Source organism: Aspergillus aculeatus (genome assembly GCF_001890905.1).
Source record: "Aspergillus aculeatus ATCC 16872 unplaced genomic scaffold ASPACscaffold_1, whole genome shotgun sequence".
Classification (NCBI taxonomy): domain Eukaryota; kingdom Fungi; phylum Ascomycota; class Eurotiomycetes; order Eurotiales; family Aspergillaceae; genus Aspergillus; species Aspergillus aculeatus.
In genome coordinates, this window is record NW_017962976.1 from 2,238,858 (window position 1) to 2,255,009 (window position 16,152).

At 50.8% G+C, this 16,152-nt stretch overlaps 5 protein-coding genes across 5 annotated transcripts; 3 read left to right on the plus strand and 2 right to left on the minus strand.

The window, feature by feature from the left end:
- Positions 1-1,994: 1,994 nt before the first annotated feature.
- On the minus strand, positions 1,995-4,266 carry ASPACDRAFT_109962 (putative APSES transcription factor; the record flags this gene model as incomplete). Its single annotated transcript, XM_020195442.1, has 4 exons — positions 1,995-3,605; positions 3,665-3,849; positions 3,925-4,111; positions 4,219-4,266. 4 exons carry the CDS (start codon positions 4,264-4,266, stop codon positions 1,995-1,997), a joined length of 2,031 nt encoding a protein of 676 aa, XP_020061288.1.
- A 410-nt stretch (positions 4,267-4,676) lies between these two features.
- On the plus strand, positions 4,677-5,514 carry ASPACDRAFT_74476 (NADH dehydrogenase [ubiquinone] 1 beta subcomplex subunit 7). Its single transcript, XM_020204226.1, has 3 exons — positions 4,677-4,765; positions 4,857-4,981; positions 5,066-5,514. The coding sequence occupies exons 1-3, from the start codon at positions 4,714-4,716 to the stop codon at positions 5,168-5,170; spliced, it is 282 nt and encodes a 93-aa protein (XP_020061289.1). The 5' UTR covers positions 4,677-4,713; the 3' UTR covers positions 5,171-5,514.
- Positions 5,515-6,020: 506 nt separating this feature from the next.
- ASPACDRAFT_74478 (glutamate--cysteine ligase) lies at positions 6,021-8,763 on the plus strand. Its single transcript, XM_020204227.1, has 7 exons — positions 6,021-6,289; positions 6,359-6,431; positions 6,498-6,563; positions 6,622-6,764; positions 6,815-6,940; positions 7,000-7,585; positions 7,635-8,763. Exons 1-7 carry the CDS (start codon positions 6,279-6,281, stop codon positions 8,634-8,636), a joined length of 2,007 nt encoding a protein of 668 aa, XP_020061290.1. The 5' UTR covers positions 6,021-6,278; the 3' UTR covers positions 8,637-8,763.
- Positions 8,764-8,860: 97 nt separating this feature from the next.
- Positions 8,861-9,453, minus strand: ASPACDRAFT_1851903 (uncharacterized protein; the record flags this gene model as incomplete). Its single annotated transcript, XM_020197220.1, has 1 exon — positions 8,861-9,453. One exon carries the CDS (start codon positions 9,451-9,453, stop codon positions 8,992-8,994), a length of 462 nt encoding a protein of 153 aa, XP_020061291.1. The 3' UTR covers positions 8,861-8,991.
- Positions 9,454-11,135: 1,682 nt separating this feature from the next.
- On the plus strand, positions 11,136-12,984 carry ASPACDRAFT_49283 (uncharacterized protein; the record flags this gene model as incomplete). Its single annotated transcript, XM_020202230.1, has 4 exons — positions 11,136-11,402; positions 11,463-11,649; positions 11,707-12,327; positions 12,389-12,984. 4 exons carry the CDS (start codon positions 11,136-11,138, stop codon positions 12,982-12,984), a joined length of 1,671 nt encoding a protein of 556 aa, XP_020061292.1.
- Positions 12,985-16,152: the final 3,168 nt, after the last annotated feature.

Consider the following 16,152-nt stretch of genomic DNA (forward strand, 5'->3'; position numbering starts at 1 on the left):
CTCTCCTAGGGGGAACATCCCGGCGTAACCCATAGCAGATCCTTTCCCCTTCCTTCTCTTTCTATCTCTCTTCCTAGAGGTTCCCTAACAACCCCGAGCCCCTGGCCTATTCTTAAACCGTTGTGCCACCAGGTTCTCGAAAGTTTAAGCCTACATCTAGTTTTGTTGTATGTTGATTGTCCAGTAACGGCACATCCCTCACTGACAATACTCACTGCCAATACATAGTACTATGCTTTGACACCAACCGGTGCAAACTCAATTCAAAGCGTGCGCGTACTGCACTTTCTCACATCGAGTGCTCGTGCGTTGCTCGAGTAGACTAGGGAGTCAATCCCTCTCGCGCACAAGAAACAGCATCACAGCACACTCCTCCTTCCCATACCTACCTATTATTGAAGGCTAGTTCCATATTGTCTCACTAACCTCTATCAGAGCCCCAGGGATCCTGGAAATCCGAATCTACCGCCCTCCCGACATACGTCAAAAACCATAGCCATAGCAAAAAATCAGTATAGCAGTCCCACCACACACCCATGATCAGACTAGGCAGTACTGTACTAGGTACCTACACTCCACACAGAATATGCACTCACTCCTGCACCTCAATTTCAAGACAAGAAGAGGTTATCTGAGCGCATCATGCCCCCGAACCTTCTGGATCATGATTTAACCCCCCCAACTATTCCCAACTCGCATAACTTAACCGAATCTCCCATTAACTTCTCGGGCGTCGCCCGACACCAATGCAAGGAGACTGACCAACTCTGCATATGTCGCATGCAACAAATTTTGTTTCCCTCCGCCGCCGTTCTCGCATCCTGCATGGCCGATTTAGTATTGCTTACGCAGTGCGCTCCGTAGTGCCAGTAGTATCCTTTTCCGAGCTGGCTCCCCGGAAGGACCGGATCTGGGAGTATGAGTGGAAAAATTCTGTTTTTGTCTTCTCCTCTAGTCTTTGGGGACCCCATCTAGACCCAGGGGGGGGGGGAGTTCATCGCTGCCTCACATTCGGAGTCTTAGATCGTGTGTGGGCTGTAGTGGGCTAAGTCTTAGATCCTGCAATGGGTTTGCTGAGCGTGGTAGGGTGGTGGGGGACGACTAAAGCTGCTAGGCTGCTAGGCTGCTAGGTTGTGATGTTAAGTGCGCCGGTGGGATGATTTGCTTCGATTTATTCGTGTGTTGGATGCCTGTAGTAGCGATGGTTTCCAACGTGTCTTCTAGAAGGGCTGGGGCAAGAATGTCGTGTTTACTGTGGCGAAAAAGTCGAGCTTGTGTTTCTACAGGTAGGAGATTCTCTAGCTTTTGCAGTAAGAGAAGCAACTAGACATCAAAAGTCTATAGTGGGTTGTTAGAGTCGCGGGCACAGGGGTTGTCGGTGGAATCAGCTGGACGCGTCGATGGAAAAGCACATGTCATCAACTGAGGGCCTGGTATTTGGCTGGATCACTCCATATGTACATACATAGACCCAATTATCCTGTCCATTTCAAATACAAGGCAACCAAGATGTGGACTCTTTGATCGAGGCTTAGCCCACACTGCGGCCCCTTTCCGGTCTTTCAGGTTCGTATTGTTAAGTTTGGCCTTGCGCGTAGTCGACCGAGCGCCGACGGCAATGGCACGACGATCACCCCCACAGCTCGGGAACAGTGAAAGCCAACGTCATGACTGAAGAGGAAACATGAAGAAAAGAAGTTAGAATACAGAGAAAGTATTGGGTATCTGCTGGCAAACCAGAATTTCAAATTGTCCGCCAGAGGTAGGAAAATGCAAGGGTCAGACAATTCATGACGAGTGAGCACAATTCAGAGAGTGAAAGAAGATAATGAGGGTCGGAATCAGATCATCAGAAGCGCTCCGCTATCCTGAAAGAATTTGATGAGACATCATATCTGATCCAAGACAGCTGAAAACCAGATCGGGAAGGAAGAGGCCCCGATAGCGCAGTAAACGCGGGCGATACAACATGTGATACGCGACCTAGGACGTACTCATGCATCAACAGACACGGTCGTCCCGGGGAAAGGAAAAGATGCGGATTCTCGGGGCTCAGGATCTGGCGACTCCGCCGCATCGCCCTTCCCATTCGTACGGTCAAATTCCAATGTTTCGGCTAGCTCAGCAGCCATGGGATCGAGGTCTTCCTCCTTGAGACCAGTGGCGAGTGCCACCAACTTCCGATGGACATCGAACTTGGTGCTTACTCCCGCGTCAGCCGTCTGCTGAGCAAGGTCTTTGACAGCAGCGCGCCGAGCTTTCTGTGCTGAGCACAGTTGTCGAGCCAGCTGATAGGTGCGTAGCAGTTTATCATGGTCAGTGGCGGGTGGCGTCGTACCCTCCTGTGCTGCAGGTACTACTACCGATGATATGCGCTCTCTTAGGCGACCCTGCTGAATCTGCTCTAGCAGTGACTCGTAGCCACTTCGCAACTGCTCATAACGTTCAAGCTGAGCATCGATTGGCTGCTCACCAGCCTCCTGCGCTTGTAAGACAGCTGTTTCTTTCTGCACCTTCTGTCGATCCACCTCTAGTTGCTCGTACAGTGTTTCCGGGTTCGCAACGTCGTCAGAGTCCTGCCCGTTCGCTTTTGAGCTTCCGTAGCTTACAGTAAGTTTCTTATTTGCTTCAGCCATTATCACACCAATTTTGGACAGCAACGCGGTGGTGGCAGGAGACGATGACTCTTGGGCAAGAGTGGCGGGCTGGGTGTCAACATTCATCGGCCCTGGCGCTTCGCCGTCCAACTGGTCGTTGCCCATCGTGATAGATGATGGCGGAGGAGGAATGTCGCGTTCGGACGGATGCGCTCGTCGGGTAATGCTTGCAGCCGTCTCGCCCTTCTTGTTCACTAAGTCGCCAGCCCGTGGACACCGTGCAAGAAGCAAGTCCACCAAGCGGAAAGCGCCATTCCGAGCAGCCACTAAGGCCGCTGTGTCTCCATTAGAGTCCTGGAAGGACAACAAAAGATCGACTTCTTCCACCGAGCACATGAGGCGCAGCTTGTCTAGCAGCACATCACAATAGTACCGTGAGCTCTTCCATTTGCCCTTGCTCCGCGTAGTCTCTGCTATATGATGAAATATGGTGGCACCAAACCAGTCTCTGAATGAGACTGTATCCCAAAGTAAATCGAGAAGCGGAGGGAAAGTTCTCTTCTCGTAGTTATTCGTAAACAAAACAGCTCGCACAAGCGGGGTCTCTTCGTGTACCGATAATGCCTTCATATCTGCTCCTCTTCGTAAGAGATCTTTCACAATCTCCAGATCTCCCATAGCACAGGCCCAGTGAAGGGCCGTGTTACCGGAGTCGTCAATTGGGCGATCTACCTGGAAGTTGGATGGTGGTTGTGGAGGTGGTACACGTGTAGCCTCGGGCGCATCGCCTACTGTCATGAAGTAGTCCAAGAGCTGGTCCCCGTAGAGTATGTGTTCTTGTTCGCTGATGGACATCACAGGCGCCTCATTGATTCCACGCTTGCGTTTGCGAGAGAAGTTACCGTTCTGTGACATTGTCATCATCTCTTCATCCGCTATCATTGACGACGACTCAAGCGTCGCTTGTTCGATGGACTCGTTGTCGTCAAAGCCAGTGCTCATCTCGTACTGTTCGTGGGTAAAGGGGGTGGCGCCATATTTCGGGCTGGTTTGATAGCACTGAAGACCTCCTCGTTCACAGTTCTCCGGTTAGCTGTGTTCTTCGGCGCCCTTGGTTTTGACGCGGTTGTGTGTTTCGGTGCTGGTGGAGGGCTACGATCTCCGGCAACATAGTCGAATATCGGTCTCAATTTGTCGATTATATTGTTGCGCTCAGCGAGGAGTCGGCCTTCAGGGAGAGGTATCCATGTACCTACTAAAGTCAGAACCGATACGCCTTTCTACTAACAGGGGTTATCAGTAAAGACCTTGGACAAGACGGACTTACCTTGATATTTGCCATATCCACCTTGCACTTTCTCATGGACACCCTTTTGTACCTCCCGCTCGAGTATCCTCGTTCGCGCTGGCTTGTCGAATCCGGCGACTTTGAGAATATGGGTTGCATTGATCCAGTCGTCCGACCGTCTTCGCATCACGCTTTCTCCATCGAGTTTCAGCTCGTAGACCGGTACCTAGTGACATGCATCAGCTTGGGATTCTACCCCTTCGGTCGATCGAAATTGGTCCGTAAGTGATCCAATTGAAGAAGGCACGGCGGGTTCTGGAGATTCCTGCTTACACTGCTATAGGTAGCAGAGTATACTTTCGAAAAGTCAACTCCCGCCATGATGTGCGTCCCCTTACGCTGTCCTGATTCAGTGAGGTCACGTTCAGCAACAGCGACTGACACCGCCGCTCGGCAGTCGGACAACAACAACAGGGATGTCAGGTGTTTCTTCAATTCTTGAGATGCATTAAGATCCGACGCTCGTTGATTGGCCGGGTGGATTCACATGAGCATGATGGGGGAAAGACCGAGGATGGCGTGTTAATGATTCTGCAGTATTGATCTCGAAACGCGAAGGTCTGGCTAAGCAAGACGCGCCCTGGGTACGTCGGACCGCGTAAAGTGGATTTAACCAAGCTAATCCTTTTGCGGATATGCTGTCACGTGTCGTCACATGACGCTGCCGGCAAGGAAGGAACGACGACGACTACGGAATAGCTGCAAACCTCACGGTCTAGTCGCTTGTCCTCGAATCCCACCTTCATAACAGCCTTTTCTCCTCTCAATATGACTGTTGCCGAGACAGTGAAGAGCGCCTTTGGGCTTTCGGGCAGCACTCGTAAGTTTATATTGCCATTGGCCTCCACTGCGTGGGGAAGCAACGCGGTGAATAACGTTGCTCATCGAAGTCATGACTGACACTCTCTCAGCTGCCACGAGCCAGGAAATGTCGGATGCTCGCCTTCCTCTTCAGTACCGCGACTCTTGCGCTCACTTGCTAATCCCCTTGAACCGCTGCCGGCAGCAGGAGTACTACCTCCCGTGGAAGTGCGAGGTGCGTTGTTCCGACTCCCCCCAATACTCCTTGCCTATCATTTGAATGGAAAAATGGATCTGACATCTGCGTCGCAAATTGCAGGATGAGCGACACAGCTACGAGAAGTGCCAGTACGAGGAGTTCAAGAAGCGCGTCGCCAAGATGGAAGAGCTTCGGGCCGCAAAGGATGGTGCCCGCAGCAATTGATACCGGAATTTGCGACATCCTCTTATTGGCGACGAACGAAGCAGCATGTTATGTACATAGAGATTGTGAGATTGCTTGTCCATGTACCGACTTTGGCGTTGGGATCCATCGAGTCGATCATATCGATACCATATTTTGAGAGCCAGGGTCAATCAAACCATGAAAGGCCTCAGTAGCTGGTCATCTCCCTACAATGTCTTCTGGGAGAACCGCGCAGCTTGACGTGCTCCTACTTAGGGCAATATAGCATGAGTAAGACAGGCAGTCCTGCCCTAGCCGGGAGCCGTTTTGAGCATGTCAGCCTGCTAAAAAGCGAGTCGGGATTGAGACAGCATCAATTGATTCTAGCACGGGAGCTTCAGTTCCTTTTCTGGAGCACGTTATCCTAATTGCAACTTAAAATGATTGTAACAAGCTCCCGCTTTACGTAGTCAATCATGTGCGAAGATGCCATGGTCTGGGTATGTATTTATGTAGCGCAGTACAAAGAGATATCTTGCATAAGCCATTTGATTGCATAAGCCATTTGACTCATTTCTCTCGCTTTGCTGGAAGAGAGATGCATAGTTATAGCTGGAAAATGGCTCTGTATACCGCTGCAGCGAACTGATGACGGGAAAGTCACCTGACCCGGCGCCCTTCCTTCACGCTGCTTAGAAATCGACGTGGGTGACAATCACCGATAATGCTTTTCCTGCCCCGCTATGAACGGAGAGACGTTTTGTCCCCGCCAATAGGCGATTGAGCCTGAAACCCCGAAGGTTCGACACGAAAATCAGCATCAAGTCGATAAGAAGGAGCACGATCCGTCTGTTTCCACTCTTTCTCTGGCATCTCTCGATCCTGCTTGGGGATTCATGATTTTGGTCTATATCGCCTGCACCTTGAGCCGGGCCATTGCGTGCTACTGACGTGACTCGATCGGGTCCTAGATCGGAGTCTAATTGTCTGTGGAAACTGGAAGTTTCCCCTCATCTCCGCGGGGTTTTTGTATGGACTGATTTTCCCGTCGTCTCACCCCACCACCTTTGTGCCGCGACTCAACGGTCAGGTCTCTCCCTCCGAGAATCCACGCGCCTTCCTGCCGATAGTCCTGATCAGCGACAGAATGGGCTTGCTGTATGTGATGAGCGCTGAGTGAAAGCCAGATGATTTGAGCGCGCCAGAGACTAACTTGCGTTCTTCCAGCGCGCTTGGAACGGCCCTGGATTGGCCGGAGGCCAAGAAAAGAGCAGACCAGGTTCGCAAATGGGGTATTGAGGTGAGTATTTCGCCATTCTGTCTATTTGGCATATGTCACAGCCAGAAATGTATTGACCAAAGACAGCAATTACTTGCGAACTGGCATAGAGCCAAGGGCAAGGAGCGCAATGCTCTGCTTTGGGGCGATGAGGTAAGATTTCACCCCGCAGAGACTCATTCTATTGTGCTAATCGATCTCAATTCATCAGGTTGAGTACCTTGTTGTAGCTGTCGATGACGAAGCGAAGAAGGCCCGCCTCTCACTCGCACAGGCGGAGATTCTTAAGTCACTTGCGGAAGACGAAGCATCATGGAAGCAAGGAACTCGACCTCAGTCCCCGAACGATGAACAGTGAGATTTGTTGGCAAGAACAAATTGTGGACATATCTGATGGATTGCAGTGACGGGGAAGAGCCACCACACTTCCATCCGGAATTTGGCCGCTTCATGCTTGAAGCAACACCGGGTAAGCCCTGGGGAATCGATTTCAAGGACCTGCTGAAGGTCGAGTCAAACATGAAATGGAGGTCCGTACAAAATCACTGGATTCGATGATAGCTTGTGATCTCTAATATCATCACCACAGACGCGAGGTTGCCAAAGCCCACATGGCACCGAATGAACATCCCATCACCCTTACGACATTTCCTCGCCTGGGTACCAAGGATGACTATATCCAGCCCTATTTTCCGCCGTCTGGTCCTGCGCTTCGGTCCCAGTTTGTGCCCGACGAGATCGCCAATCCGCACATCAGGTTCCCAACCCTGGCTGCTAACATCCGGTCAAGGAGAGGTCGCAAGGTTGAGCTGAACGTCCCGGTATATAAAGACACGAATACGCCCGAACCATTTAAAGACCCAACTGTGAATTATGATCTTCATATCTGGCCTGAGGATGACGACGTTAGAAACGGAGCAGCCAAGGACGATCATGTGTACATGGATGCCATGGCCTTTGGTATGGGCAGTTGCTGTCTGCAAATCACTTTCCAGGCCAAGAATATGACCGAAGGGAGGAAGTTATACGACCAGTTGAGTCCACTGGGGCCTATTTTGCTGGCCTTGACCGCTGCTACGCCAATTTACAAGGGCTTCCTTGTTGACACGGATGTACGCTGGAATCAGATCAGTGGGGCTGTTGATGACCGTACTCGTGAAGAGCTTGGCGAACTTGTACGATTGCCCTGTTCCGCTACTAATGTCATTCGCTAACATCTCACAGCCCTTGAAAAATGACAGATGGAGGATCCCTAAATCCCGATATGCCTCAAACTCGACCTATATTTCACAAGACCCCCGGTTGCGAAAGGAATATTTGGACCCTGACTTGATCATTGACGAGGATATCAAGAAGCGTTTGATGGAGGACGGAATGGATGATCTTCTAGCCACACATTTTGCACATCTCTTCATCCGTGATCCTTTGGTCATCTTCTCGGAAGATCTTGAAGAACTCGACTTGGACAAAGCGGATCACTTCGAGAATTTGCAGTCCACAAACTGGCAGCATATGCGGTTCAAACCCCCACCACCTGACAAGGATGACATTGGTTGGCGGGTCGAGTTTCGTTCCATGGAGATCCAGATGACCGACTTTGAGAACGCTGCGTTCAGCATTTTCATTGTACTTGTGACCCGCGCGATCTTGACTTACGATCTAAACTTCTATATCCCGATTCAGCGCACGACAGAGAACATGGAGACCGCACATGCACGCAATGCGGTTCACGACCGGAAATTCTACTTCCGCAAGGACCCATTCTCCCCTCGCCGCCCAAATTCTCATTCATCCAGTGGAAGCAACGTCTCTTCCACCACGTCGTCCGCTGCCAACTCCCCGCCCCCATCGCCATCCCTTACCCCAGTGGAGTCCGAGTACGAACTCATGACTATATCTGATATCATCAACGGTTCTTCCGACGGCTCTTTCCCTGGATTGATCCCACTTGTCGAATCATACCTGAACAGTGTCAATGTGGATGTTGAGACTCGCTGCTCATTGGCCAGCTACCTTGACTTGATACGCAAACGTGCGAACGGAACTCTCTGGACGGGCGCCAAGTGGATCCGCGAGTTCGTTGCGTCGCACCCGGACTACAAGCAAGACAGTGTCGTTTCGGAGCGGATTTGCTATGACCTTGTCAAGGCCGTAGACGAGATGAGCGTGCATGAGGGGAGGAACGGTACCGTTGGGTGGGAACTTCTCAAGGGTAAAAATACTTGAACAGAAGTTGTAAATAAATTCGCATATAGATGTAGATAGCTTGTCTATTTTCCACTGTCACTTATAGTTGAGTACTACATATACTGTCAGTCGTGTTGCATAATATTACAGGAGACTTGGTTTGCCCAATTGTTTTGCCCTTGTGATTAACATCATTGTATAGGAGGTTATTTGGATGTTCTTGATTTTGTGTGGAACACTCCACAATATCAGAAGGAAATGGTTGCGAGCCTCCTGAGTTTGAGATAAACCATGCAAATCTCAGACAAGCAACTCCCCTTCTCCAGTCTTTTTTCTCAATCGGACGGGACCTTCGCGTCTCAAAACTTTCCCGCTATCCTCGAATGCCGCCCGTTCAAGGCAACCAGATCTTTTCCTCCTCAGTCGGTTCTCGACACGAATCAGCCACTCCAGTCACCTTCCATGTATTGCTGACTTTGTGAAGTATGAAGAGCTCAACGCCGACATGATGCACAGCACCGTTGACCTTTGCTCGGAAAGGGGCCCAGACGGCGGCCAGGCTACCCGAAGGGTACACTTTCACTTCAGGGTCCCAGATACACTCATCGATCTCATCCTCGATCTTGACCACCTGTTCAACGAAGGTTCCAATCGTACAGAAGCGAGGGAGGGTCGGTGAAGGTGGCCAGAGGGACATTCCTCCCGCTCGCACGCAGTATTTGTCGAACTCGGCGGAACTCTTCGTCCTGAGCGCACCCAGAAAGCCGTTGATGACGGCTAAGATGGATTCAATTTCTTCGGAATGTTGAGAGAATGCCGAGAGCACATGGAACGTGGTAGAGGGATCCCAAAGCATAATTTCAGATGTCATATCAAAACGAAACAAGCGCCGTCGAAACATGCCGGTGCTTGCAGGACGCTAGCTTCATCTCCCTCAATGGTTGTCAACTGAACATAACTTATATGGGGGGTGCTTTGCTCATTGTCACGGGCCTCGGTGACGTACCTTGACTTGGTGTAGCTGTGCCAGGAACTTTACCTTGAGCCTGTCATAGGAAAGACAGCACATGCACTTTCCCGGCTTTAGTGTCTCCCGACTTTGTAGACACTAAAGCCGGTCGGCATTGAGTTTTTGGTCTACCCTTTCGTCTGGTCAGACGGACTGCCTGATCCTGAATCAATGCCGATATTTTCAGTTCAGCAGGAGCTACAGTCACCGCAACTCTCCATCAAGCTGCAGAATTGGTTCTAGTTGTTGCAGGGGCGCAGCCCCTAGGACTGTTGCAGTCATGAGAACGCCTTCGCTTCACCTCGAACGTCTCTACTCCGCACTGAATCAATCGGGGTCCATCTCTAGGACAAGTTGAATGCTGTGAAGCGCCCCGAAATTACGATCGTCTGGCACGTCTCACAGAGCTCTTGCCATGTCCGACCACGGCGAAGGTTTGAGCGCAGTAGCAGTCAAGGAATCGAGGGTCAGATCATTTGACGTGAGCACTGTGAGACACTATAGCTCCAACCATTGCTCGTCAGGGAGGCTGCTTATGCTTCGGTGACTATGACGTGCTACAGCGTGTGACTCTGGTTTTTCTCAACATTCAATGGTAAAAACTGGTTGGCCGGCCGTACAACGGCAAATTCACGGCCAAGAAATCCAGTCGGAGGAAGTTTCACGAGTGAAGAACGGATTGCCTTGCCTGGATTGGTCCTGGTACGTCTTGGCTCCTGTGTGGCTCGAAGGATTTTCTTGACTTTGAAGTAGGGGCTGCTTGTGCAATATGACTGCTGAGGGGTCCTCGCGAATCCTCGTAGCATAGCCGGCAGACGGCTGTTAAACCCTAAGCATGCAAGAACCTGCAGACAGGCCGGCATGGCGGTCAGAAGCCCACACTTCTTTCTCATATTCTACGGATTGTTCATATCTACCGTTCTGTGCCAGGTCTGCGTTGCTTTGCTCCTCTTGCAGCTTCGATTTACATGTTCTCCGAGGACACCAACTCTAGGCGGGCCTTGTCGTCGAACGATACTTCGGAACGGAACCCGGCTATAACAATTTGCCCGATTAGCCTTAATAGCATCACGCTATTATCCCGTTTGCGGGGACATGAACGGCATATATCCTCCCCGCCAAGTTTTCAACCTCGGGGATACCTCGGGTCAAGCAAAACTCGAGCAGAATGCGGGCACCTGTACGAATCAGGGTATAGAGACGAGGTGCTTTCACCGATCTCTGCATGACTCGCTCTCACCAATCTATTCCCATGACCCCAATGCTCCGCATTTTGGCCGGCGGCGCAACCTGATTCGGAAACATTCCTCCCTGTTGACGGTGGGATCTGGAGTACTTCCCCACATCCCGCGACTGTTCTTAACCCGGGGTTGATGATGCAACGTTTTGACCTGATGCCGGGTTTTGCGCCAGACCCCCTTACACCGTGAAGATCCAGGTATAAATGCTGCAGAGCAGCGTCGTCCCGCGTCGTCGGAGTATGGTGCAGCAGCTTTAGAGTCCTTTTGAATCTTATAACACTCTGCAAGATGCGCAGGGCATTCGTTTGCCTGCTCGGTCTCTTTGCCAGTGGCCTTGTCGCTTCGGCTGATACATCTCAGCCTACAGCTCATGTTCGCAATGGTACATATGTCGGAGTGAGAAACACCAATTATGAGCAAGACTTCTTCCTTGGTATACCTTATGCGCAACAGCCAGTTGGCGACTTGCGATTCAGGGTTCCAAAGTCCCTCGATGAAAGCTGGGATGGTGAGCGTGAGGCGAAGGCATACTCAGACATCTGTGTAGGATATGGGGTATGCCACTATACTGCCTTTGCCGGCTTCATATGATATAAGCTGACTTTAGTACGTTAGACGGATTCTATATGGTACAATCAGTCCGAAGCATGTCTCACTCTCAACGTCATCCGCGATTCCTCTTTCAACGAAAGCTCAAGCCTCCCAGTAGGAGTCTGGATCCATGGAGGTGGCTTCACAGAAGGATCAAGTGCGGATCAGCGCTATAATATGTCTGCAATTGTTGCCAATGCTCAAAAGATTGGTATGTCGCCCTTGAGCTGTTGCCATGGCCATTATTGACATGTCTTGGCACGCACAGGCAAACCATTCCTCGCCGTGTCGCTCAATTACCGGCTCACGACCTGGGGTTTCATAAGCTCTAGTGAGGTCAGCGGCACAGGTAACACCAACCTCGGCCTTAGGGATCAGAGACTGGCACTTCACTGGATCAAGGAGAACATTGCTGCGTTCGGTGGTGATCCGGCAAAGATCACTATCTGGGGCGAGTCTGCGGGAGCAATGTCTGTTGGATATCACCTGGCAGCCTACGGGGGTAGGAACGACAGCCTCTTCCGTGCAGCAATCATGGAGTCCGGGGGAACCATTGCCGCCGCACCTTCTAACTACACCAGCTATCAGGCCCTCTACGACGACCTCGTGGCCAAGGTCAACTGCTCCGACGTTGTGGACTCATTGCAATGCCTGCGTGAGGTTCCATTTGAGAAGTTGAATAACGTCCTCAATGGAACCGATGGGCAATCGAACTACCCTTTCTCACCTGTCATCGATGGTGATTTGATTCCGACCTGGGGCAGTCTCCAGCTTGACCGCCATGAATTCGTTCAGGTTCCTATAATTGCCGGCACCAACACTGACGAAGGAACAGCGTTCGGGCCCACCGGGGTCAATACGACGCAGGAATTCTATGCATATCTTACCGGTACGTATGCCCTGCTCTGTGTATCTGGTCTACCAATTCTACATTTACTAAGTTGCCACAGATGGTCAGGCTGGCTTCCAGCTACCTCCGTCCATCGCCAAGCATATCCTGCAGGTCTACCCCGATAATCCCTCCTTGGGTATCCCCGAGTTCCTTGGCTCCAGACGAGTCCCATCCAAGGGTTACCAGTGGCGACGCACATCCGCGTATGCAGGGGACGCGAAGATGCACGCGAACCGGCGACGACAATGCGAGGCGTGGACGGCGACCAACACCACGGCCTACTGCTACCGCTTCAATGTGCGGTCCGCGGACGTCACACCCTTGTCAGGAGCCACCCACTTCGAGGAAGTGGCCTTTGTCTTCAACAACATCGCCGGCCTTGGGTACCACTACGGGCTTCCGTTCGCGGGGGTGCCCGAGTCGTACGTGCAACTGAGCCAGCTGATGACCAGCATGTGGGCATCTTTCATCCACGACCTGGACCCCAATTCGGGCATCAAGAACGAGTCGGCGGTCCGCTGGCAGGCCTACGGGCAGGGTCGGCCGGTCGATCTGGTCTTCAATGCCAATACCACAAGCTATATGGAGCCGGACACGTGGCGAAAAGAGGGGATTGACTATATCAATTCGGTGGCGAGTGCGTACTGGCGATAGAATGGGGTTATTTCCCTGTTCGACCCATCAAGCAAGTCGCCGCTGCTAAAGAGTTGGATATACATGTGAAGGCGAAAGATGCGTGAATCTGTGGTTTTGAGTTGGCCGCAGATGCAGCTTACGATATGGATCTGTAAGTCAGAAAGTAAAGCAAACAAACAAAGACCGACCAAATATGTGCGTGGTTCGAATTGGGGTGCTCATGTGTTTTCTACGTAAAGAGGAGGGGAGCCAGTCACGGTCCTCGGCGCCTCATGCACCCAGCCATGCCTGTAGATCTGAACACCCTCTAGGACAGAGTTACTCCGCTTTGAGTGAGGCCCCGAGCGCAAGCATTACCAAGCAAGATTACCTTCTCATCTCATCCGTGGAAAGAAAGCCCTCCGGTCTGCTCTGTCTTCGCATCTTCGAACCAAAAAAAAAAAAAAAATTAAAATGAAATAAAAGAAACCCTAGGGTGGTATGTTGGAACATCATTCTGAGCCCATTCCACTATCCCCACGAAACCAAACCATGTTTGTATAGAAGAAGCCCCAGTCAGAGACAAATAAAAGCCACCAATACGGAGTACAATGACATACTAAGTACCTTACCATCACCGCCACGACAAAAACGGGAGGCAAAGAAGAAGGAACCAGACCCAGCCAGTGTACTGTACATAATCTAAACAAACTTCCACCGGCTCCGATTCATCTAGTCCTGATCTGGCTTTCGAATAATTTTCTTCATCATCTGTACGAACCCAAGGAACCCGCTATACCTGTTTCCAATTGTCAGTGCAAACGGGACGAACAATAGAAGGGGAAAGCCTCTGCAATCCTGGGAGATCGGATAGCGGATCCATCCCATTGTTTGATTAGGTTTTGCATCGGCGAGACTTGGGACGGTTGACCACGATGGAGTGGGTATTGGTTTGACTATGGGAAGTAGAGATACAGCAGAAGAAGCCAAGGCTAGCAGATTATGTACAGTACAGCTAGTCACTACTCGGTTCAGTCCCTTCCGATTGTTGTTTCTTCGCCACTGTAGTGTAGTTAACAACCTACCGCCCTGCGTCCTATCCAGGGAATGATCGGAGGTTTTTCTTTTTTTGAAAATGATCTCACGGGATCGAATTGTTTATCGAGAGATTTTCCTGGCCATTCTCATGGAGTACTACATATAGAACCAGGTATCTGCAAAGAGATACCTAGTAATGTGGGAAACGCCCCGCCGGTAATTGAAACATCCAATTTCATTGCGATTATTCCCCCCCCCTCCCCTTTGCCCAAAGAGTGAGTGCATGAGGAGGGGGACCCCAAGGGGAGAGCGGGTGGTTGAGATGGTCTTAGCCTACACAGACCAGACCAGCACAGATCCAACTGTTGTTTAGATTTCGACGTTGAGATTTGGGAAAGAGGGGAGGAGGGGGCAAGGGAGGGGAAAAGTGGGTGAGGGAGGGGCAGAGAGGCCAGTGCAAATGTTCCCCCGGTAGGTGGCTGTCAAAACTGTCATATCATTTTCCCTTTCTGGGAAGGGAAGCGGACACAAACACTGAGCTGAGGCACGCCCCCCTCTTCAAAGTTTGGTTTGAGCATTGCTTCTTGTCAACAATATTCGCCTCTCCTAACTAGACTGGACAAGTACTACTGTAAAGTGTTTATGGATTGAAGTAGGAATTGACTTGGTCACTGGCTGGGTTCTTGGATATGTCTATACACTGAATAGACAGACGGTGGATCGCAGTAGCGGCGAAATGTATACCCAGTGTTTTTGCTTGCCTCCTCCCACTCACTCCGCATGTCATCTCCGACGATCCTCTTCCTGCACCTCCGTTTATCTGGATTATCATTTCCATTCGAACTGGCGGATCTTAGTCATTTCCATTCTTCATCTCGCGACGATCCCGAGGAAATTCGTGAAGAAAAAGGCACCACCACCACCAAAATCCCATCTAGGAAACCTTAAATCTCGTTTTACTTCCTGGGAAAAATGATTTTTGGTTTCTGGTCCACGGTCTCGGTTAACATTACTTGAAAGACGCGCCTCAACCATGGAACCAGCCTGTCCGGGTTGTAGATACACGCCAGATATGCTAGATAGCCGCCGCGTATCGGCAACTTTGTGCAGATCGAAGAAAAAAAAAAAAAACAAACAAAAACAAAACAAAAACCACAGACCACTTGTTGACCTCAACAACAAAGGTCTGGATTCGGGGAGGAGACGTGGAAGAAAGTGGATTCGGGGAAGGGGGGGGGAAGTTGTCAAAGACACGCTTGCGCGCAGTGTTGTTCGTATACTCTATCTTGGTTCCTTTGATTGAGGAAGTCGCCGATCGCGATCGTGCTTAACCGTGGCGTCTGCGTCTACCGGTACTATGTCTCATAGGTACTGTATCTAGTAAGTAGGTGCTGAACACTGCCACCGACTCGAGTTGAATTGACTCTACTGGTTGACTTCCAATTGAACGGGTTGAGCTTCAGGGAGGAGGTAGTGGTGCTGGGTGAAGAAAGGATCGGTTGGGTTTCCTCCTTTTCTTCTCTCCCTTCTTCCCTCCCACCATCAACTCCCCAACCTGATTAGATTCGTATGATTTGTTTTTGGTAGAGAGGTGTGAAAGACTGGATCTCTTGAGTAGAATCTACTCTCTCTCACTTTACTGCCGATCCATAGAGGTTTAGAGGGTAGATAAATAGGTATTGAAAGCAGAGAGAGAATAAGGGACTCCGCTGACGAAGAGAGTAGAATCGAATCTTTAGTCATTGTACTGTACTGTACATACATCCCGCTGCTTACTCGAATATGTCTTTGTCTTTGTCAACTCCATCCAGTGCTGTACAAGTGGAATGCCTCCCAACTGAGACAAACCTGACAGTTCTCCCCGAGACCGTCTATCGTCAGTGGCGCTGACCCCTCGCTCGCACTCTTACTGTCTGTCAGTCAGTCAATCCCACTCTCCCTTCCTCGCTCCAAGCCACTCTTTTGCTACTGAGTACGTAGGAGTAGGTAGGTGGGTAAGTAGTCCCCTAGTTTCCCGTGGATTTCTCCCCCCCCACCCCCCAAGAAAATCCCACTTTTCACCACTTCCCCGGCGGCCCGGTAACTACCCTTCCCTCATCTCATCTCGGGGACCTCGTTTACGGGATTCTATGCAGATTCTCATAATTCCAGGGCTCCGCAATGGAGGTC